This window comes from Monodon monoceros, unplaced genomic scaffold, assembly GCF_005190385.1.
Source record: "Monodon monoceros isolate NGI ecotype Baffin Bay Population unplaced genomic scaffold, NGI_Narwhal_1 Super_Scaffold_14, whole genome shotgun sequence".
Lineage (NCBI taxonomy): Eukaryota > Metazoa > Chordata > Mammalia > Artiodactyla > Monodontidae > Monodon > Monodon monoceros.
The window spans coordinates 28,079,569-28,098,594 of record NW_021703770.1 but is presented as its reverse complement, the minus strand read 5'-3'; the positions used below and the strand labels follow the sequence as shown (position 1 = coordinate 28,098,594).

The 19,026-nt window shown below is 37.2% G+C and overlaps 1 protein-coding gene across 7 annotated transcripts in view; it reads left to right on the top strand.

Annotated features, from left to right (window-relative positions):
- OXR1 (oxidation resistance 1) overlaps nt 1–19,026 on the top strand; it is a 719,190-nt gene that overhangs the window by 573,430 nt on the left and 126,734 nt on the right. Inside the window, exon 1 of one of the 7 annotated variants that reach the window (XM_029222491.1) lies at nt 4,647–4,717. The exons of the other annotated variants lie outside the window; for them this stretch is intronic. Coding sequence (XP_029078324.1) covers nt 4,699–4,717 — 19 coding nt within the window. The 5' untranslated portion in view covers nt 4,647–4,698. Of the gene's footprint in view, nt 1–4,646; nt 4,718–19,026 lie in introns of those variants that run through there. 7 annotated transcript variants of the gene reach the window in all.

The window sequence follows — 19,026 nt, the reverse complement described above, 5'->3', positions numbered from 1 at the left end:
GACTGTTTAGTGCGGATTGCTGAGAAATATAACAGGAGGGAAAAATAGAACAGAAATTGTGCTCCCTGCTCAATAGGAGACATTATTCCCAAGGGAAAAACACAGAACTTGGGGCTTTTTTCCCTTCATTCAGAAAGTATGTTCACAAGGAGAAAGAAGAAAATTTAAAAGACTGTATATCAGGTTACTGAATCGCCACTGTAACTCCAGCGTTTGGCAAAGGCTTCCCTCAAACACTAGCTGCTCAGTAAACAGCATTAATTTTGTTACGTGCTACCTGATCTGGTTTGGTGAAAGCTCTTTTAGGCAAACGAAACTTATAGGAATTTTGTGAGGCATTTATTACCATGAAGACTAGTACACTTGAAATACCTTACGTATACCCGGCAATAATCGCTACTGTAAGCAGTTCAAATTTTCTTTTAAAAATCACTCTTAAACACCCTTTCTCTTCTAAAAGAAAATTAAATACTTGATAAGTAGCCTTTCTCATAGAGAAGTGGATGTTTTCTCTCCACCAGGGAACATTGCCTCTCCTTGCATTCATCCCCTGGAAAACCTTTGTTTTAGAACTGACACCGCTGATCACTCAGCATCTTAACCACATTTGTTTGGCACTTCACCTGAGGAGGAAAGTGTTCTTTTTGTATTCTGTAGCATGCGTTTTGATAAGGGTGCAGTCTACAAGTAAAATTCACATCTCAAGTTAAGGTTGTATCCTTGGCATTGTAATGTGTTATTAGCAAAAGTGCTTATATAATCCTACCTGCCAACAATTAACATCTATAAATAGGAAGACCACAAGATTCTGAAATTACCCAAGTATTGGAAAGACTATTTTTTCATAAATTTTCCTTTAGCAAAGGGTCCTATCCCTACCATCTTCAAAAAAAAGTTCAGTTTGAACAAGTCCTAATTGTGTAATCAAGCAGATTTATCCATCGCATAGAAATAAAACAACAAATTTTTACATTTAAAGTCACATTATTTGCTGGAGAGGGTGTGGAGAAAAAGGAACCCTCCTACACTGTTGGTGGGAATGTAAATTGGTGCAGCCACTATGGAGAACAGTATGGAGGTTCCTTAAAAAACTAAAAATAAAACTACTGTATGATCAGCAATCCCACTCCTGGGCATGTATACAGAGAAAACGTAATTTGAAAAGATACATGCACCCCAATGTTCATAGCAGCACTATTTACAATAGCCAAGTCATGGAAGCAACCTAAGTGTCCATTGACAGATGAATGGATAAAGAAGATGTGGTATATATATACAATGGAATATTACTCAGCCATAGAAAAGAATGAAATTTTGCCATTTGCAGCTACATGGATGGACCTAGAGATTATCATACTAAGTGAAGTAAGTCAGAAAGAGAAAAACGAGTATCATATGATATCACTTGTATGTGGAATCTTTAAAAAATGATTCAAGTGAACTTATTTACAATACAGAAATAGACCCACAGCCATAGAAAACAAACTTGTGGTTACCAAAGGGGAAAGGGAGGGAGGCATAAATTGGGAGTTTGGGATTAACATATACACACCGCTGTATATAAAGTAAACAACAAGGACCTACTCTATAGCACAGGGAACTAAATTCACTATCTTGTAATAACCTATAGTGGAAAAGAATCTGAAAAAGAATATATATGTGTGTGTATATATGTAGCTGAATAACTTTGCTGTATATTTGAAACTAACACAACTTTGTAAATCAACTATACTTCAATAAAAAATAAAATATAAGGAAAAAAGTTACATTATAATGAACAACAATGTACTGTATGCAAAATTTTGCATGTTAACATGTTAAGTGTTGGAATTCAAATAAGAGACACACATATATCAAACACACTTGTGAAATGGTCATATGAAAAGTACCTATGTAAACAAATATCTATATATGTGTCATATCTACACAAAATACGTATGTCCCGGTATGTTGTCATGTGCTCTTTCTTATTTGCTCACATTAGGAATCTGATAAGAACTAGACTGTGTGGTAAGAACGTTACGTTCTTACCACAATAAAATTGAAGAAAAAAAAAAACCTTTCAATGAAATAAAACGTCTCATTATCACGAATTGATCAAACTACATGATGTAACATATATAATATAAGGCAAATCAATCAAGAAGTAAGATAGGAAATACATTTTTAAAATACTGGAAAAAGAATCTAGAATAAAAACCGGAGGTTATGTAGAAGCAGTGGCATTCCTGACCACAGCACTAAAAATATTTTAAAAACAGAGCTTCTTAGCAGCCTGGATCCCAAAGTTGAAGGACCGCTAAGAGGAAGCAATGCCCAAGAGCCAGTATTTATTCTTTGGAAACTATGTCATCAGATGCCTAATGGCCGGTTCTAAGCACAATTAAAAGATTGACTTGGTCTTCCAAAACCTTGAAAGAACTACACTTAGCCGACAAGTGACTCAAATCTAGTTCCTATCAGATTCCTAGTGAAAGCAAATAAGAAAGAGCAAATGACAAAATACTGGGAAATATGTGTCTTGTGTAGATATGAAATGTATATAGCTATGGATATTTGTTTATACAAGTACTTTTCATATGACCAGTGTATAAGTGTATTTGATATGTGTGTACATCTTTATACTTCTATTATTTGAATTCAAACACAATGCAGATATAGATAGCATTACCATCTATGTGAGATGTAAATATATAAAAGCCACCCTTTTGCATTTTCTGCAGATCCTGAAAACCATATGTTTATGTTTTGTCTAGGGTTTTTTGTGTGTGAGTCTCCTCTTCTAATATAAAGTCTTGATTTTAAAAAAAGAGCCAGTTCATTCCTGCTTTCTACCTGCTTGCTGTCGTTTCCAGGAGTCTGCAGCTATGCGAAATTATTTGAAGGTGAACATTAGAGCAACTTCAAAACACTTCTGGCCTCTCTTTTTGTTCACCATATAAAGCTGCCAGGATACATTGTCATTAAGTTTTTATACATAGCTAACTCCACAAAACTTTGAGAATAAGCAACATTTCCCAGGGTGGTTGTGTGTATAACTAGAGAATATTAGTTGAAGCACTTTGTAAATGATAAAGCCTTACCTACATGTAAGGCATTGTTTAGCATTAGCATTGCTCTTATGTAGAATGGTATCTAGGACTGGAATAAGCCAGTCGTATGATTAAGGAATGGAATAGAAATTAATAGCTGTTAAAACACTTATAGCGGAGTGCCAGGAACTTTACCAGAAGTTTTACATAGGTTGTCTTACTTAATTAATAGCATTCATATGGAATACTGCTGGAACCCTTAAAGGAGCCAAATAGTTTGTGGTGAATACAACGGTAGCTCCATAGAGAAGATTAGATATCATAAATTTTCATTTGAGAATGAATTATATTGCCATTTTATACCATTTTCCTCTGAAATCATGTTTGTTTGATCCGGTTCTGTACTAGCCAATGAATAGCTTATCATGGAACTGTCAGAACTTGGCAAAGGCCATAAGTTCTGTACTGCACGCAAAATCTTGGTCTTATTGTATTGCGTAGAGATGCCAGTGTCATGAACTGGTGGTAATATGAACTCCGTTTTCTTTATAAGCATTGTCAGTTCATCACAATGTACTGCACACAGTTTTCAATGACTTGTATATTTTTTTAACTTGTCCCTGGAGCCCACCTATTTTGGCAGACAGCAGACCTTGGACTTGCAAAGGATTTTTATCTACTGAGTTGACATTTTCTCTTCCTGATGATAATAATCCCTACCCACCAAATAAAATACAGTATTATCATATGTTTATATCTCAGTGAGCTGCCACTGAAGGATTCCATAAAAATGTGATGACCGGGGAGAATAAAAGGGAAACATCCACCAAAGTCTTCTCCAGGATTCTGAAGTTTAAGTATGTTGACAGGGAGTCAAATAGAGCCAGGCTGTGGATGGTGCCATTTGCTTTTAAAGGACTAATACAGAATGTGAATTAAGGGGAGGTGGGGGGCAGGTAGGAAGAGGGAGTTATTATGACTCATTCATTCATTCAGTTACTAAGTTTCCACACTATTATAGGTGCTGTAATGTACTCTCTCCTTGTCCTAACAGGGAAAAAATACAGAAGGAAATAACTGTAATGCAAAGTAGCGTGTACTATATCATGACAATGCAGATGGAGGTTCTGGAGAAGAAGAAATCAAACTTACGTTTGGACAATGAGCTAACAGCATTTAAATATCTGTAAAGGTATAAAACACCAATCAGGTTAGGACCCAGCCTTATCAGGTCTGCTGAGTCTCAGTGCTGTTAGGAGTACATAATAGAGATTTGTTAAAGGTGGCTGCGCCATTGATTCACTTTAAGATAAGAAACGTACAGAAGTTAGATACTGAGTTCTGTTATCTCACTCCATGACAGACTTAGAGGGTCCACTTAGTAGTGTATTATGTAGAGCATGCTGGCACTGTTTGAGAATGTTCAGTGAAACAGGAGGGAGGCTTACGCAGCCAGGGGGCGATACAGTGGTTTTACCGAGTGCAGAAACAGAAACCTTTGAGACTCAAACACTGCCACCAGAGGTCAGGGCCGGGAGTAGAGGGCACTCTCCCAGAAAGGAAGTGTTGTATTACCCGGGGAAGCACAGGAACCAAAATTCCCGTCCTGTCTTCCTGAGAGCAGCACTTTGCTGGCTGAGTAGGGGTTGAAGGGAGGACCTCAGAAATGTTCTGCGCACGTAAAGGTATGTGTAAGTGCTCTCAGCTTTAAACAAGTCATTTTAGAAGGTCAGAGAAAGGTGACTTTGTTACATTTTCAAAATCCAGATGACCTATATGGATCTGTTGGTTACTACCTCCAGGAAGGGAATGTTTGCTGGGGGCAGTCAGGAGGGAGTGACTCTGTTGAAATACTAATCTGAATATAGGATACGAAAAAGACTTTCCGTGCAGCTACGTTATTTGTCTATGATTTGCTGTAGGTGCAGCTGCTGTGATTCTATATGGAGGCCCTACCAGAAATAGATTCAAACATAGTGATTTTGGGTCTGTTTTCATGTCCAGTGGCCATTTATATGTCATTAGTGACTTTTTTCATTCATTCATAGGAAATGAAATTTGCCAGTAAGGTTTGCATATTGCCTTATCTTGCCCGTAACTGAAAGGTTGTGCACAGCTAGGGTAATGATAGTGATTAAGTCACACGCTTATGCTTGTTCTCTGGGTTTCAAAGACTGGTAATGCATTTCATTAGGCTCTCCTAACCATCCTCTTAAAAGTTTGCTTAAATGCCTTTGTTTTCCTTTGGCATTTTATTGAAATAAGTCCTTTAGGCTCCACAGAAATGCGGAGGGAAATCAATAGGAGGTTTTTGTCTTTTTCTTTTTTTTTTTTCTTTTTTTGCGATACGCTGGCCTCTCACTGCTGTGGCTTCTCCCGTTGTGGAGCACAGGCTCCGGACGCACAGGCTCAGCAGCCATGGCTCACGGGCCCAGCCGCTCCGCGACATGTGGGATCCTCCCGGACCGGGGCACGAACCCGCGTCCCCTGCATCGGCAGGCGGACCCCCAACCACTGCGCCACCAGGGAAGCCCGTCTTTTTCTTTCTTTAAGTTTTGGTCAAACAAGTCAAAATAACATTATCATTGATGGGTCGACCTGTACTTCTAAATGGAAGGCATAAAGATATAAAAAGATCTGAGGCACGCACGTAAGTAACCTCTTTGATTTTTAATGGCGTGCAGCAGATGGAATTCATTATTGACTTTTAAAAATGAAATTGCTCTGCATTATTATTTATTTATAGTTTTTCCTTTTAAAAGAAGTAATTACCATTACTAGGTTAGTTTTTCCTCAATCACAAGCAACTATGTAACAGTATCAGAATGTCTAATATAGTTTATCACTTAGTCATGAAGCTTAATGATGCTACAGGATATTATCCCTTTCAAATTAGCAATAAATTTATGAGCATAATGCACGGCTAAAAGGTTGAGTATCTTTTCTTCTTACTTGGTTAATTGCAAAAGCAATTATTTCACATTACAGGGTAATTTATTTATGAAAATCTCACTGCAGAAACAGAAATGTTTTTAATTAGAAATAAACAATCTAATTTCATTTTTCCAGTTCAGCACACAGATTGTGTGCTGATAATCATAACAATATGCAAAATGCCCAAGTTAAATATTTAGATGATTGGTTTCAGCCCAAACAACTTTTTAACTTTAATCACAGAATCTAAAACTTTTAAGTCATCAAGAATGTTGAAAACCAGTCATAACAAAATTTAATTTCCAAGCAATGTCCAGTGTTTAAGCAGCTACATTTAGCTCAAATTTGAGAGGTATCAGAAGTGTCTAAGTTTTCAGTCTTTGTGATTTAAACAATATACAAGAATGGAAAAATCATCAGGGTTAGACTATAGACGTTACAAAAATGTTTGAAGCCCTTTTTCAAAGCTGTTGTTTCAAAGAATCATTTCACATACAGCCCAGCAATTAATAGGATCAGGAGATCTGTGTGTACAGGATTCAGACCACTCATGAATTTCAGTGAAGCTCCTGGACAGGTTAGACCCCTCCTTCCATTCTTCGTACCTGTCCTCCAAGCCACCCTCCCCTCCTCCAACTGCTTTCTCCTCTTTATTCCCCTCTCTCCTCCTCCTTCCTATACCTCATAACCCCCTGGCACTTGCACACCCAGACATCTTTTTTGCACAGGCAGATTTGTTTTCTCCAACCAGTGGTCATCACTGTGAAACTGAAGGATAGCAATTAATATTTCGTATGTAGCGCTTAAGCCTCTTCACCTAGATTATGCATTTTGCTTCTTCATACCCATCCATAGGCACTTAATAAATGCTTACTGATTGTCTAGTTAGGTTATATTGACTGATTTTGAGAATTCCCATACCCTCCGCAGTTACCAGTACTATATTTCCTGGATTCTAAGACGTACCTTTTTTCACATTTTGACTTATTAAAATCTCAAAATATCTTATGATCAATGGTGTATCATGGTTTAATTGACAGGGTTTCGTTTTTTGTTTTTTCTCTTGCTGGTGCATCTTATAATAAATGCAGTCTTGATGAAATATGGCAGTAAAAATTATAGATAAATGCATTACTTGTATAATGTGCTAAATGCTGTGCATTTCACATTCAAACTCTGTAAGAGTATTCTCTTTCTGTTCTGTAGCTTATCCAGGGCCAATTTTGGTCTCTTCTCAGTACCTTCCTCCACCCTAATTCCCTTGCACTGTGATTCTCCCTGTTCTTGGACAACTGTCTTGACTGAAAACCTCTGGAAAATACTCAGAGAATTTTTAGTAATATAATCACCAATATTTAACTGTAATGAAATGGAAAGGGTACAGTTTTTTAAAAATTAAAGACGTGGTTCAAGTTATGGTTCTGCTCTTTTAAACTATATGTACTTAGTGATCCAGAATTGTTCTCAGAGTTTCAAATTACGTATCTAAAGAATAGAAATCATATGAATAATTTCTTCATCATGATATTGTTAGGACGATTTGTAAAAAATATTGGGCCGGTAAAAATATTGAATACGAAATGTATATGAGAGCACTTGATAAACCATGAAGTACTGTTCAGCTATCAATTTTAGCATCAACATTAAACAAAACTTTAGACGGTTGGGAAGAGGAAAGAAGGAGACATTATAGAATTTATCCCAAATTAAAGAGAGTACATTCCGCATTTTAATTATCGTTGGAGATGATGATCTGACCCATTAACTCACTGCCTGAATTTAAAGAAGAACTGTGGCATCTATCTTCAGAGAACTTCCAACTTGCAGCGTTCAAGCTATTTTGAGTCCCAGTGCTGAATGCACGCTAGTCTCAGAACTTTTATCCTTTACTGAATTAGCAGAACTACAGCCCACAGCACCACTGTGGCATTAAAAGTAAAAGAGGTTACTTAGATTCCCCAATTCTTTTCCTGTCTTTGTTCCTTCCATTTAAGAGCCATATCGATCTGTAAATTACAGTAAGGCTTTGGGAAAAATAACATAAGCGTGTTTAACAGTGGATTTCGGAATCAGTATATGACAAAGAGTTTTGTTTAACTCCTCACCTTCAGAGGAAAACACGGTGGGAGGGGGTGTAGTGGGGTTTCCAGCAGTTATTGTTCTTTCTGTGTTTGTTTTAGTTGCTTGATCTGGTCGAAGCAGCCAAACCTTATTGTCTATTTACTGGGCCCCCAGTGTTATTTATTTACCAGGCCCTGTTATACATAAAGACTTAAACTGAAATAGAATCGGCACATGAGCATACATTTTAATAGAGTCATACTTCCTACAGAAGGAGAGTTACAGGTATAAGCTAATGCCCACTGGGGAAAAAAAGTACTGTTAAGTCATAATAGTAATTATGGAAGGGCCCCTACTCCCTGATCCCAGATTTTCACAAAGGAGAAATGAAATGATGCAAAGTTAATTGAATCAAATGGAATCAGTCACATAATTATTTCCATAGCCAGGACCCTTTTTCTGCCAACAGGAAGATTCCAGATATTTTTAGCTTGAAATGTCATCTTACAATTCGCCAGTGAAAAATGAATTCTATAGAAGAACATAGAAACCAAACCTTTGCATAGAAACCAAAAGTGCTTTAAAAAAAAAAAAGCTGGTTAGGATATCTGTATGTATTTGAGCATTCTCTAATACTTACATTTCATTGTAGTGGCTTTCACAGTTTCAAGAACATAAAATAACAATAAAAAATAAATGTCATCGTTGTATCTTCAAAATACAAGTACTTCCATGGTACTTAAAATAGTATTGTTGAGTGTAAATTCCATTGCTATAGTGAGTATAAAACACAAAGATTTTTTTTTTTGGAAGGTTAATATGTTTTGTGCATGTGTTATTTTTTGAAGTTACGGATACTTTCAAGAGGTAGGAGTAAAAAAAGAGAAAAATACTGTATTAAAGGCACGTGCAGGTGAAAAGGGGGAATTGAAGGAGAGGGAATTGTGGTCATTACTTGAAAATCCTGTTTATCTCCTATACTTTAACATCCAATGGAGAGTCTTTCAGTATCTCATTTCAGTCACTTTATTTCCAAAGACCAAAAGTTTTAACTCTACTGTGAACATCTTCCCATCTAATAATATTCTGGGGCTTAATACATTTCCCATCTCAATTTGTTAGTAGTTGACAGCAAACACATATATTGGGCTGACTTGGTACTAAGTACTAGACTAAGTGCTTTACATATATATATATATATATATATATATATATTTTTTTTTTTTTTTGGAGTATAATTGCCTTACAATGTTGTGTTAGTTTCTGCTGTACAAGTGAATCAGCTATATGCATACCTATATCCCCTCCCTCTTAGACCTCCCTCCACCCCCATCCCTCCCATCTAGGTCATCACAGAGCACCGAGCTGAGCCTCCTGTGCTATACAGCAGGTTCCCAGTAGCTATCTGTTTTACACATGGTAGTGTATGTATGTCAATCCTAGTCTCCCGATTCATCCCACCCTCCCCTCCTCCCACTGTGTCCACACGTCTGTTGTCTACATCTGCGTCTCTATTCCTGCCCAGCAAGTAGGTTCATCTGTACCATTTATTAACTCATTAACAGGTTAACACATTTTAGCAAAATTACATAAATCATGCATTGAGCATTTATTAGTATTTCAGTTCATGGAAGCACCCTTTTTCTAGTCGTTCAGGCCAGAAACGTTGCTACTCTTCCTTTTCCTCTTCCACTCTATACCTGATCAGCCCAGAGATTCTGCTAGCTCTATTCCCAGAATAAATCCAGAATCTGCCCAGCTCTTAACCACCTGTACTACTTCCTTCTAGGTCCAAATACCATCATCTTTCAACTGCATTATGGCAATAGGTCTCCCTGCCTCTGCCCTTGCTTTCCCTCATCGCCCCTCTACCAGTCAGCTTTCAGTAAGGCACCTGGAGGAATGCAGTTAAAACCTGAATCTCATTGTGTCTTTCCTGTGTGCACAAACCTCTTCAAGGGCTCTTCTCTCTCAGAGTAAAAGCCAAGCTGAAGTCCTCATCGTGGTGTACAGGGCCCTACCTGACACCCCGACACGAGTACACACACACACACACACACACAACTTCCTACAATTCACTGCACTCCAACTACACTGGGCTTTTTGCTGTCCCTTGAACACATCAGACAAGCTTCTTTCTTCCTCAAGGCTTTTACAAGTACTGTTCCCTCTGCCTCGGAGGCTCCTCCCATAGCGACTGGCGTGGCCAGCTTCCTTGCTTTCTTCAGTCCTTTTTCAGTACTTTTCAGTGTGAACTTCCCTGGTCACCTTATCTAAAACTTTAAATCCCTCCAGCCCCATCACAGTTCATACCTTTCTTTGTTTATTATTTTTTTTCCTTAGCACTTATCACTAACATATGTATGTGTGTTTATATTTATTTTGCTAACTGGAATGCAAACCCTGTGAAGAAGGATTTTTTTTGTCTTTTTTTTCATATTCTATCCCTTGTACCAAGAGCAGAGCCTGGTATATAATATGTCCCAAATAAATATTTGTTGACTGTATCCTTGTATCAACCCTATTCATTGGGTACAGTTATTTTTTACATTTTACAAAGGAGGAAGTTAAAATGCAGGTAGATTAAGAAATTTGCCTGAAGTCAAACAAGCTAAGCTAAGGGTCAGAATCAGGATTCAAACCCAAGACCTGGCTCCGGGAATCTGTGTTCAGACCACTCCATGTCCTTAATTAAGTGACTAAGTAGATTAATTGGGAAAATAGAACTATATGTAGATTCAGCTATTCTCTGGGGTTTTCTTCAATTAATTAATTTTCTTCAATTAATCAATTAATTAATTTCTTCAATTTTCTTCCACTTAAGTGAAAAATTGAGAGTTGCCTGGCTTAGCACAGCCAGGACACAGTGAAGCCTCTTTCCTCCATCACTTTTTGAATTTTTTTTCTAAAAAGAAGGTATGAGTTTTTAACATAGAAAAATGTACAAACAAATGACCCCAATTCCACTCATGTTGACATTCAAATAGTAATAATAAAGTAACATATGGACAATGGTTAAAAGAAGAAAGGCAACACTGTGGAAAAATATAAAATGAAAGCATTTATTGAATGTCTACTATATTCTGTAATAAGTAAGTGCAGGGATTCCATATTTGGTAATGCAAGTAGAATTTAACGAGAGGGACAGACACATATGCAGACAGTTATAATTATGCATTTCGTTAAGTGTCATGGTTGGGTTATGTATAATTCTGAATTGGAATTTAGAAGAAGAAACAGCAAATAGAGATCTGCTGACAGCTGAAAGCAGGGCCTTGTAGAGTGAGTCGTGGGGCAAGTATGTAAATAGTGAGTGGAAAGGGATTAAACGCCTCAAGAAACACTGTTTGAAAGAGGAGGCTGGGGAATGTTAGCAATAAATGTGACATGTTACAATTTTGCTTTTGATGATGGGACTCAGTGAGAGAGGGTATTTTAAAATAGCATTACATATGCTATAGAATAGAAATTACAGGCAAATCAGTTATCTGAAGGATGTGTAAATACATATTGAATTTAATTAGTAAAAGGATATCATTACTTATCCAAATGCATCATATGGAAAATTGTCAATTTCACATCCTTCCCTACCCACCTTGTTCCTCTGGAAAGTCTGGTTTCCAGCTGACCACGTCTCTCATTTGGCAAGGTCACTATGAACTTCCTGCCATCCAAAGTGTTGGCAGTCTGATCTAGCTTAGTGACAGACTGCTTGGTTGTTACTAAGGTCCTCTGTAAAAAGGACACTGTGCCCTTACATGGTGGTGATTTCTCCACAAACAAGTCAAAAAGAAGTAAGGTATTTAAATAATGTTAAGAAGAAAATAATGTAGAGTTATGTGGTCACATGAGACTGGAGTGGGGTGGGCAGAGATACAGTTAGCTTGCATAATGATGGGGGTATATCTCTGAGAATGTGTCATTAGAGTTGAGACCCAAATGATGAGAAGCCATACAAGGAACCAGGAGAATAGCTAACCAGATAGAGAGATAGTAAGTGCAAAGGTTGGGAGGCGAAAACGAATTTGGTTTGTTCACAGAACAGAAAGAACACGACTAGACAGAGTAGTAGTACAAGATGAGGTCTCAGAGTTTGCCAGTGACATGATGTACAGTCGTAATTAACCTTCATTTATGCCTAAGAGCATTGGAATTGTTTTTCTTCTTTAAGTGTGTCTCAAGTGTAAATCTACTACTGTTTCTAGTAGAGAATAACTTGAATTTGCTCTGTACTGCATAATTTATAAAAACCTTTACATGCATTCTCATTTTACTTAAAATTCCTTAACATCCCCATGAAGTAGACAGGGCTAACTTTATTTCCATTTTACAGGGAAGGAAACTGTGGTATAAAAATGTTACATAACTTGCCTACAAAGATGTCTACAAAGCAACCCTTCCCCCACCTACAGACATTCATGTCATCTGATGCCACCTGCATCATCAATATTGTCCAAGAGTCAAAACTGTCTTTTAACCCAGATTTGAAATGAACTTGGGGCTTTGGTGTATCTAAAGGCTGCTCATTGCTGAAAAAAAGAGAAACAAAAAAGAATTGCTACAATGAATAAAAGAAGAGGTTTGCTCTAATAGCAGGGGTGTGTGTGTGTGTGTGTGTGTGTGTGTGTGTGTGTGTGTGTGTTTTGTAGCATAAATTCTTTCAAGGCAAAAAAATATTTTAAAAATTGAATAAACAATCTGGACATATTAGAAATATCTCAGGGCTACAGATATTAAGTTTGCTTATTAGAAGCAAGTCAAGGTTATGCAGTTAACCACATATTCTTTTTTTAAATTTTTAAAAATTAAATTATATAGAGGTGTGATATTTACTGTCTCAGCCTATTAGCTAAGAAAACCCTTTTCCCCTTTTGTAGATTTGATGATTACATTTTTAACTAGTATTTCCTCTTTCTTGCTTATTATATTTATATTTTCAGTTGTATTCCTACAAATGTCATTCTCCGTATGACATGGCCTTGATTGAAGTTTGACAGCTTTTCTCTTTTAATTAAGTCCTTTTTCATATTTTTAAATTAATTTGTTTATTTCTCCTTTGGTCTTGTGGTTTCTTAACACCTTATCTGTCTGGATGATTAAATCTTGCTTATAATTTTTTTTTTACTTTAAAAGTATCTCATTTTCTTAGTTTTTTAAAACTCATACACTTTTTTAAAACTTGAGATAAGTGTTTCATTTAAGGATATCTTTTTTCCCTTCTGCTTTATCTTCCAAGTTAAGGCTGATTTCCTCATTTAACATTGTAGATACTTGTAATAATCAAAACAACCGCCACCACCAAGTCTTAAACTTGAAGAAAAGATCTCAAGGTTATTATTCACTATTGTTGTGATAACATGTTCTCAGCTTCAAACACATTAAATTAATATTCCATGGTTTCAAAAAATTTTTAGGATATTTACAGTTTCTAATTATCATGTAAATATTTCAAGCCAATTTTAAAATATATGTAATAATTAACATATTTCAGATGCAACATGATTTTTAATGTACTCAGTAACTTAAGGGCTAGCACACATATTTTCTTTTATTATTTCAAAATTGCAAATCCTGAAAAATAGAAAATGCTCAGACCCTTTTTTTCCCTCTAGGTCTTGACTCTTTTCTCCAGCTGGTTACGTCTCACATCAGCAACAGCGTTTATCTCAAAGTACATGTACATGTTATGCAAACAACTGAAATCAAGGCAACTCTGATAAAGCATGTCTTGTTAATCAAAACTGGATCAGAGCACAGGCAGAAAGGGGAGACTTCAGGACAGAAAAGATGGTATTTCAAAACTTGGTTTCTCATACATTTCTCTAGGTATATATTCAGATGCTGGTCCATAATCAAGAGAGCAGTCCTTCTGAATTATCTAGCTTCTGGTTTTTTTTGAGAGAAAAATGGCGATCAAACTGTTTTAAACTTCCCTTGCATTCCTTTCTCTTTCAAAGCATACATTTTACTGTTGATAATCTTAAACAAAAATAGTGGAAGGGGACTACTGTTTTATAGCAGAAATATTAAATGCTGGGATAAGGAAAATTGGCTTTCTGAAATAGAAAAAGATGAAAAGCTAGGCATGTGGTGGTAAATTAATGTAAAGTGAGATATTCTGTTTGCATTTTGTATCAACTCTCCTACTGTGTATGATTCACTGCTGTTGAGTAGATTGATGATGACGATGACATCATCAACATATGGAGATGACGGAAGTGAAAAAGGTAGCAATCTACCCAAATGATTTTAGAGCTTTTGCTTTCTACTTCTCCCCTACAGCCAAGGAACAATCACACGGATACTGAATTCTCCCAGTGCCAGCAAGGGACTTACTTGCTGCCTTTTCAGAGATGATTAAAACCTCATGCCACGTGGTAACAAACACAACCAATCTGAAAAGACTGTCAATGCTGGTGCAAGCCAAAGCTGAAAACATTAGCCTTAAGACAAGTCCTAAAGCTTCTACCATGACAGGATATAGGAAGAGGTGGAGGTTGGAGGGGCAGGGGATCTGCCAGCCGTTTTTTCGAAAGGTCTGTAGTGTTGCATTTAGAATTTCCCATACTATTATTACTCAGAGTGATTTACTACAAGGAATTCCTAACTGGACTTCTAACCTTCCTTCTTTCTTCATGCCCTTCCAACCCATTATCCACACTGCCATCTTAATGATCTTTCTAAAACAAAGAACTGATTGGTTCTCTCTTTTAAAAATCCTCTTAGATTTTCCATTGGCTGCTACATATATGCCAACTCCTTATTATGGCGCACACAGTCTTTCATGGTTTGGAACCTATCTTCCTAGCATCTCCTGTCTATATATCCTCTTCGTGTTGACCTGATTTTAGGAATGCCTGTCCACTGGATTGTTGCAAGATTTCAGTGAGAAACTGTATATAGAGTACTCAATAATAACTAGTATTTACTGAACACTTACCATCTTGCCAGGTGCCAAAGACTGGGCTGAGTGCTTATGTGTATTAATCTTCATACAACCTTATGAGGTATAGATACTTCTATAATCTCCCTTCTCTAAATGAAGAAACAGATTTTGAGAGGTCAGGCAGCTTGCCCAAGGTCACACCAGTAGCCAGAAATGGAGTTGTAATTTTATCTCTCCGACTCCAAAACTGATGCTTTTATAGATTTTACTGCTGCCTGGTACATTGCCTGGTGTACAATTCAGCTTGATTAAATGTTCATTTTTTTAAACCCATTACTATAAAACTTACAGTGTCTGGAAAACGACCTTTTTTTCTTGCTTCCATTGCCTACCAAGGTTAACGGATAAACCACTTTTTTGACTCTTTCTAGATGCTCCAGTCTCCTCTATGCTGTCCTCTTTCACTTCACACTCAGCGTACTGTGGTGTAATAATCGTTTACGTATCTACTGCCTCTCATCTGTGGGCTGTTCCTTGGGTCAGATACCACATCTTCACTGTCTTTGTGTCCTTGGAGCTGAGCATAATGTGTGCAACATTTAGCAAGTGGTGAACAAATGGAAGGAGTGAAGCAAGCTCTGAAGAGAATTTTGAAATATGTGAGGCTTTCTCCTTTCTCAAAAATGAGGAATTCCTCCTTCCATTTAATGTGTAACTGCACTAACCCTTCAAATAACACTCAACCGGGTCATTATGGAAGAGCAGAATCAGACTTATGAGGTCCGAGAGGGTGAAGGGAAGATGAACCCTCCTTTTTCTTCATTCCCCTTTTCCCTCCAAATGAGAAAGAGGCAAGATTGAAGGAGAGAAGATAATATCTAGAAATAGTGAAATGACATTTAAATTCTTTAAAAAGGTACTAGTTATGCCTCATGCTAAGATGACTAAGACTCAAGTCTTAAGCTTTCCCCGCCTTGATCCTTTTTCCATTTTTCAAAAACAGTTATACCTCCATTCACACATTTCTCAGAGGTTAGTGAATTAGAAAATACCCCTAAATTTTAAGATCCCAGAATTTAGAGGAGATCAACTGGTAGACACATGGTCACAGAGTGAGTCAGTGCAAGTCCCAGGAATAAAGTTTAGATCATCTGACTACTAGTGGAGGGTTCTACGCATCCAACTACTGCCATGTCCCCTGAAGGATTTGGTAAAAATAGAAGATGGTACAGTTGGGGAAAGAAATCACTGTCATTGCCAGTGCCCATATTCTATTTTTCCCTGCTTAATAGAATAATATTTTTTAACTCATAAATGCATATGTTCTGTTGATTAGCATGTAATATTATGTCAAGAATACCAACAAAGATATATGTCTAAAATTTATATTATCCCCTAAAATATAGAGAGCCAACATATATCAGCAGAAAAGCATTTCTTAAATTATAAAACAAGGAAGTATTCATTGACCATCATTATTCTGTGTGAAGAAGAGGGTAAACATTATTTGTAATAAACTACTACTTTCCTTTTTCTTTTTAACTTGTGTGGTGGGATCCTCCATCCCTAAGTGATATTCAACAACTATAAGGTCTAAAGCAGATTTGTTATCCTGGGGGAAAATAGTAATGATTTCCCTTAGTCAGTGTGATCTAATACAGTATGTATATCTACACATTACAATCCCATGTCTTAAGAGAGTGAAACCCCTGCCTCTGTCTAGGAACTTGTAGGTGACCCTTAACATCTCACTCGTCTGACCTCCCTTATCTCCTCTTTGTATAGGAAAATGGTGGCTTACCTTTCTCTGCAGATGTAAAAGTCAGCTAATACCTGGGTTTAGTTCCTTGCACTGCTACCTGCCAGGTGTGCAACAGTAGACAAAGTCATTGAATCTCTTTTACCCCTCGTTTCTTCATCTGCAACATGGGGATAACATTTTCCCCCTTCCCTACAAGGTTCTTGCAAAGATTAATGACAAATGTGTAAACGTGGGCTTAAATCATAGAATCCTGAAAAGGACCTTACCAAAGTGAATCTACCTCACCATTTTTCAGCTAAGAAATCGGAGGCAGAGGCATGGTAAATGCTGTGTCCAAGACCAGTAGCCTGTGAGTTGTACATCTGAGGCTAGAAACCAAGTCCTTTGCTTGAGTGTGCTTTGTTTTTGCTTCCTTTTTTTTTTTTTTTTTTCACTTGATAGGCACCACAGAACTGATATACACAAGGAAGGGATGTAAAGACTATGATAGAATGATCTTAAAGAGGAAGTAGGTTTTTTACGCCAAGTGACATGACAGCAAATGAGAAAAGAGGAAGGTACAGGAAGAATATTTATTAGAGGGTTTATAGCATGCCAAACATACATTAAAACATGAAAAACGTTTAATTACCCAATTCGTATTACATAGTTAAAATAGCTACAAAGGATATTTTTTTAACTTACAGAATTATCAAAAACACATTTCTTGCCTTCCCTGTTTCTAGCGCTCTTCTAGGACTTAGCAGATCTTAACAGTGTACATGAAATCTCTGCTTTATGCTGTGTTGCCACCTGTGCTGGCTGTGGGCGGAGGGTGTATGAGGAAGTTCAAGGGGCTGAGCTGGGGAGAGGAGTAGCTGCTTGGTTTAGATGAGGGTACCAGGGAAACCTCTCACTCACAAATGACTCTTCAGTGCTTTCCAGTTTTAGAAGTTCAGCTGGATTTTCAAGTCCCTCTTATGAAATGCAAATATTCTCTTAAAATGATACTTATATCCCCATAAATTACCCTTGACAGTAAGTCTACATTTCTCCTCTAATCACATCAGCTTTGATTGGTGATGGAGAGGTGGAAGAGAGTGTAACTGAGAGCTTAAAGCCCTGAGGAAAGGGCAGACCTAGATAGGAGTTGAATGGTAGATACCAAAGGTTACTACTGAGTGCCAGGAGGCAAAAGAAGCTCATTAAAAAAGAATTGGTGAGAAACAGGAAAAACAGCCTTTGGCTGCTTTGCTGTTTTGCTTAGGGCTACAGAGGTAACCAATTAAAATCCAAGATATGACACTACCCTTTTTCTCATGCCTAAAACTGGATATTGAATGCTGTATTTCACGGGTGCTAGCAATAAGAACAAGTCAAATTTATAGTCTTGGATTAGCAGACACCATAATCTAGAAGAGACAATGGAAAAATTACAGAGCTGGAAACTGAGAACCTAAATTCAAATTCCTACTCTAATAGCAAGGAGTTGCATTTGTCTGTGAGTAAAGACTCCTAATGACACTTATCTAAACACATAAAGCTTTAGTTTTCTTCTGTGCAAAGAAGTCCAGAAATAGGTAATCACTGGTATAGGTTCAGGATGTCAAGGCTGGGGTCTCTTTGAAATTTTCTTAGCTTTTTCCTCATGGTTCTAAGAGATCTGCTATAGCTCTTGCCATCACATCCATCTTCCAGACAGGAGGAAGGTAGAGGCAGAAAGGAGGGGCACATATAGCAGTGAAGAACTTCTAGCAGACTTCAGCTCACGTCTCAGTGTCCAGAACTGTGTCACAGAGCTACTTGAAAAAGAATGTGAAAAATTAGCTTTTTTGCTAAACATACTGTCTTTCCAAATAGAATCAGGAAGGAAGGAGGGAAGAATGGATATCTGGTAGTTGCAGTCTTGGGCAGAGCAGCATTGATTAGGGGAAGATAAATGAGAGTTTCAGCAAATTGAAAAGCAAAATGGAATATATAAATATAAGGTAATTTTATTAAGAAGGTAATAGAAGGGAAGGAGTTTTATGCTTTAGAAGAAGGAGACTCTAATGCATGCCTTTCCACTTCTCTGGTCATCGGTGAGAGTAAAATAAGCTTAAATTATTTAAAAATCCATGGTGGCCATTTTAAAAATATACCAATAGGTGATAAAATTTTAACCTTAAAGTATACCAGCTGCAAACCATTCTTACATCCATGAGCTCCATGAACTTTTGCCATTCGACCAGTCATGGTGCAATCCAAATGTGGTCTCAGAGTGTCTTGAAAGTTGGGTCAGATATGCCTGTTGTAGGACAAGACAGTTAAAATATTTCTATCTGGAAATCCCTAATGTGGATAGCTGGCTTTAAAAAAAAATTTTTTTTTCT